General features: G+C 50.3%; 2 protein-coding genes across 2 annotated transcripts; one reads left to right on the top strand and one right to left on the bottom strand.

The window, feature by feature from the left end:
- Window positions 1–1,036: 1,036 nt before the first annotated feature.
- On the bottom strand, window positions 1,037–3,168 carry LACBIDRAFT_327105 (uncharacterized protein; the record flags this gene model as incomplete). Its single annotated transcript, XM_001880753.1, has 6 exons — window positions 1,037–1,941; window positions 1,992–2,104; window positions 2,157–2,285; window positions 2,338–2,729; window positions 2,780–3,074; window positions 3,134–3,168. 6 exons carry the CDS (start codon window positions 3,166–3,168, stop codon window positions 1,037–1,039), a joined length of 1,869 nt encoding a protein of 622 aa, XP_001880788.1.
- A 198-nt stretch (window positions 3,169–3,366) lies between these two features.
- Window positions 3,367–4,446, top strand: LACBIDRAFT_327104 (uncharacterized protein; the record flags this gene model as incomplete). The annotated part of the gene is made up of 4 exons (XM_001880971.1): window positions 3,367–3,421; window positions 3,531–4,101; window positions 4,270–4,295; window positions 4,400–4,446. The coding sequence occupies 4 exons, from the start codon at window positions 3,367–3,369 to the stop codon at window positions 4,444–4,446; spliced, it is 699 nt and encodes a 232-aa protein (XP_001881006.1).
- Window positions 4,447–4,741: the final 295 nt, after the last annotated feature.

Below are 4,741 nucleotides of genomic sequence, written 5' to 3'. Positions count from 1 at the left end.
ACATCTACCATTGTTTCCGCATCAATAAATCGATTTTGGCGTCCCAAAACCATCACACTCGTCTTTTGTTCGATCAATATGTTTCCACATTGTTATTTTTTTGTTTTGTTTGTTTTTTTTTGAAAAAAAAAAGAAATTCCGGCCCTCCCCCCCAATTCCTCCCAGCATAATTCACACACACCACCACACGGCCATCCCGTATTCCTCCTGCACTCATGTTAGAGCGGAAGATCACCCAAACCGGCCGTTGCGCGTAAGTTGAAGTTCACCGCAACATCACGTGATGGTTCAACTTGTACACTCAATCGAGTATTAGACGCCGCCCTCGTTACACCAAGAACTTATTATACAAATACTATGTACATTACAAAGATATCTTGTATGTATTAAGCGTGTTCAAGAAAAGGGGACAAATGTATTAGAACAAGAAATGGGAAGTAAGACGGCAAAAAGTGCAGTGACAGAAATTTCGGGATTGAGAAAAGCCAAGATACCAAAAAATGACTCGTATACACGCCTCACGGCACACTACTTGCCTAACACAAATCGAAGCGGCGGGACCCTGACCAGGTTGTTCGATGTGAGTTGCGATGGTTCGTGAACGCGATGTGCGAATGGCGGACTACTTTGAGGGCACGGATTGGCTGGCGGACTAGTTTGAGGGTGCAGATTGGCTGCCTTGTCCGTCAGCTCCTGCTGTATACAGTCCACGACGACAGACCAACCTTGTATTGATTTGATCCAACACCCATGCGACTTCTTCGACAGCCGCTAGCCAACCTGGATCTTGAGCACAATCTTTCAACCCATCCGCCCACCACACAAGCGTCGCCATCACGGTGAGGAATGCATTCCTCCCGTGTTTATTCACAGCCGTCCAACCGCCATCTCCCTCTGAGCACAATCGATGGGAGGCATTTAACGCACCCTCAACACCCGCAACGTCGTGCCAAATTGGCTGCAATCCGTTCCACCACTTCCACCACTGTTGCTCAAATACGCGCTTATCCTCGATCATTGGTTGCGCCTTTCGTCCTCAAGCGACCCACCACGCTACTTCTGTCGGCCTGTTGGTGGGTTTAAACCCCTCAGAACGTGAACCCGCTTGGAACGAAGTGTGGCTTTCGAGTTGGACGTATGCGTTAACGGCTGTAGTAAATTGCATACCGAGATCCTTGGCAGTGAGAAAATTATAACCGTCGCGGAACCATTCCGGCCAAGATGGGTCGGGGTCAATTTTAGCGACAGAGCCGGTAGTAAGCTGCGATATGAGAGGAGAGCGAGGAGTGTGAGCAGAGTCACCCTGAGGAGGGGGATATGGATCCCCGGTGTCGAGCGAACATGGGGCCTCAGCCTTCGACGTGCTTGCAGGCGGAGAAGCGTTGATGTTCGTGAAGCTGTTGACAGTTGACGTGTTGATGTGGATGGTAACATTGTTACCATTGATGGCAGAAGCAGATGGTTGAGTCTTCTTCCAGCGACTCGGGTCCATGGAAGTCTTGCCACCACTCCTCCCTGACCTCGTCCTGAGAGCTGGAACGTCCGCCTCAATGTCACCACTCTCATCATTACCATCGTCAATGTCGTCGCCGTCGTCGCTGTCGTCCTCGTCGTCTGTGGGAGACTCCTCAGCGTCGGAACTAGACGGATCTGACTTCCCATCGGATGTAATCGCCGAGCCGTTCTTCTTTGATATCCGCGCCCGCTTTGCCTTCTTTGTGGGATTCTTTCTACCTTTCCCAGCCTTTCGCTTGCGTCGTGTTTTCAAGTCCGTGGAGTTGGAAGGCGGGGCAGAGGGTATAGTAGTCAAGGGTGTGGGTGACGGCTGGGTAGATGGAGGCAGAGTGCCCGAAGGGAATGATGACGACGGTCCTGCAGTGGGTTGTTCAGTGGATTGCACAGTGGATGGGATGATCGCGCGTGCACGTTGCTGTTCTGTAGCTGGTAGATCTTTAGTAGTGTTAAAAGAACAAATAATAACGGGGACTTACTGTAACACGTTGAAAGGAATCTCAAAAACGCTTCCTTAGCGATGTTCCATTGCTCCTTTTCAGCAAAGGGCCAAGACTTCGGTGATGGGGCGAGGTTAGTGCCATGGTGAATGCTAGTCAAGGCTCGTTAGCCCCCGGAAATATTCATGACGAAGCAGAGCATACCCAAACATGTTCAGCTGGCCCTTTTTCTTTGGCTCAGGACCCCCAACCAGCACCGACAAGTGCATACCGGTCGCCTCTCTGATGGCCTGAATGAGCAGCCCCAAAAGATTAGGAAGGCGATCAAGGACTCTGAAGGGTATTGGTCAGCGCAAGCCAGTCATCGTCAAATCGAATTACATACTCTTGCGCCGCCTCAGGATCCATCAAGCCCTCGCCCTCAAGATCTTCGAGACGCTTCTTGTGGTCAAGGTGTTCCTGCTGTGCTATGTCCTCCCAGCGCTGACGTTCGGCTTCGTCGAGTCGTTTGAATGCCGCCATTTTGAACTCGTTACGAGCAGACGCGAGTAAGTTCCTCGGTTTTCCGCTCTGCTTGAACTCCACATTGAAGGTCGCTTTCATTTCGGGAAAGTGAACCTTGGCCCAAGCCTCCCAAGGCGCGTTTCGCTTCGGGGGAGTAGCATCTTGGCCCAAGAGTCTCGAAATGAGGATGGACATTGGGTCCTTGCCTCCTTTTACACTGTGCGGGAGCTTGACAATTTTCTTACAGCGGTACTCAAACCAGCCATAGAGTGACTAAATTTGTTGTCAGTACTCGAATGTTAGTTTGTTTCCGGAATACGTACAGTTCGCGTGCGCTCAACAACCTCAGCCTTCAGCTTCCGATGTTCTTTGGTTAAGATTTCATGTCCGTCGGGACCGACAGGCAGGGTCGTCGCAGGAAGATCAGTTTCGGCAGAGAGGGGGATCGTCCAGTGAAAACGAGCGAACCACGCGTTGACGATACTGTCAAGGACAGCGGGGGCCTTTTTCGTCAAAAGCCCGTTTTTGTAGTTGTCGATATAGCTCTCCAGAAAAGTGAGGCGAGCACCCTTTGCCCAGTTACGCTTCAAAACACGCAAAAGGGGCTCTCTGTCGACCCTGAATGTTTGATATCAGATCACAACATCACATCAGTCGATTTTAGATTTTAAACTCACACTTCAACTTCAACATCGCCAACATTATTGTCCATCTTGGTTTCTGGGGCGGAGAGCGTTTGGGCAACAATGGGTACGTGTTTACACTACTCTGGGTCTACGCAAGCTCCTTACCTACTATTACGTCTTATTACATCTGTGAGAAGGCTTCTCGTCCTAGATAAAGGTGCGTTCAACAGCAAATTCGTCCCCCCATCCGCTTTTCCCTCACCTTTCACGCCAGAACATTTTCAATGGCTAATTTACCCAATGCTGGAGCACCCGCTGGTTCCCCATCATCGGCGGACAGTAAGTATCAAACATCCCTCTTCCGAATTACTTCCCACTGATGGTGACAGGCTCTCAGACCTTGAAAATCTTCTCGCTCGTCTTTCTATCACCCCAGAGGGCGCATGAGAAATCGTTCGTGCCCTGGTGGCTTACGCCAACCTCGACTCGACCCAGTCCCTCACAACCACCACAACCACCTCTTCTGACTCCATCATCGCCGCTTCTCCCACTGTTGCCACTGGCGCAGAAACATCTGGCCCCACTGATGACAACGCGGACGACGATCAACTCTCGGACACCAGTACCACCTCCCTGATTTCACTCTCTGATCTCGATAGCGTCGGCCACCTCACTGCCGCCAGTTCCGCCACTTTGGTTGCCGCTTCCCTGCACAATGTCGCTCCCCTCACAACCGATGGGCTCAATACTGCAGCTCCTGCCGCCAATGCTGCAGGAGCCCAAACGGCTGTCACCGCTGGAGCCACGTCTGTGGCAGCTGCTCCTGTCATCGCTCCCACAGCTGTCAACGTGGCCCTTCCGCTCTATGGCGTCCTCCCTGTGAATGCCCCAGCCAATGCCATCTTGCCTCCCGCACACCTCCTTGCCTTGCCGTACAGATATCATGTCCCAGCTGCAAATGCCGAGGGCCCATTCTACGTCGTCACTCGAGGCCACAACATTGGTGTATTCAATGGCTGGTACGTTGTTTCTTCTGTTCCAACTTTACTATATTAACCACCATCTACGATACAGTGAGAAGACCGTGGCACGCGGGAGTGAGAATAGTGCAATCGGACGCGCTGACAAGATGCGTGAACACCTAAACAACACACACACACAAACACCTTAAACACTTATCACCACAGGTACGTGCTCGGTACTTCGAGTTCGGGTTCGTACGGTAAACAGAATTACCACACTTGTTTTGTAAGAACTTAAGTAGAAGTTCGGGGAAACATTTTTGTATTTTTTATATCACTTGTCTAAGTCTAGTAGACCTTTTCGGGACAAAAGGTATTGTTTTACGTGCGGACACAGTGTAGAATTCGAAACTTTAGTAGTCTTTGAAGGGAAACGACTTTTATTGGGACTGTCTCAGTGTTCTGGGATTGCACTCTAACTGTATACGAAGAAATGACAAGGAAATTGTGCTTTGTAGACTTTTTATAACTCCCTTGAGTTTTTATTATGCCTCTGATGCGGTCCAAACTAGTCTTAAAGACTCCTCAAGCACGCTCACTTGGATTCCTCGGTAATAGTAGAGAGCTCTCTTACTAATTGACGAGACAACCTTACAAAAGCTTTGTGATCCCCACTAACACACTGTTCCGGCACACG

The sequence above is a fragment of the Laccaria bicolor genome, genomic scaffold (genome assembly GCF_000143565.1).
Source record: "Laccaria bicolor S238N-H82 LACBIscaffold_11 genomic scaffold, whole genome shotgun sequence".
Classification (NCBI taxonomy): Eukaryota; Fungi; Basidiomycota; class Agaricomycetes; order Agaricales; family Hydnangiaceae; genus Laccaria; species Laccaria bicolor.
The sequence above is the reverse complement of the archived record's forward strand: the minus strand, read 5'-3'. Positions and strand labels throughout refer to the sequence as shown.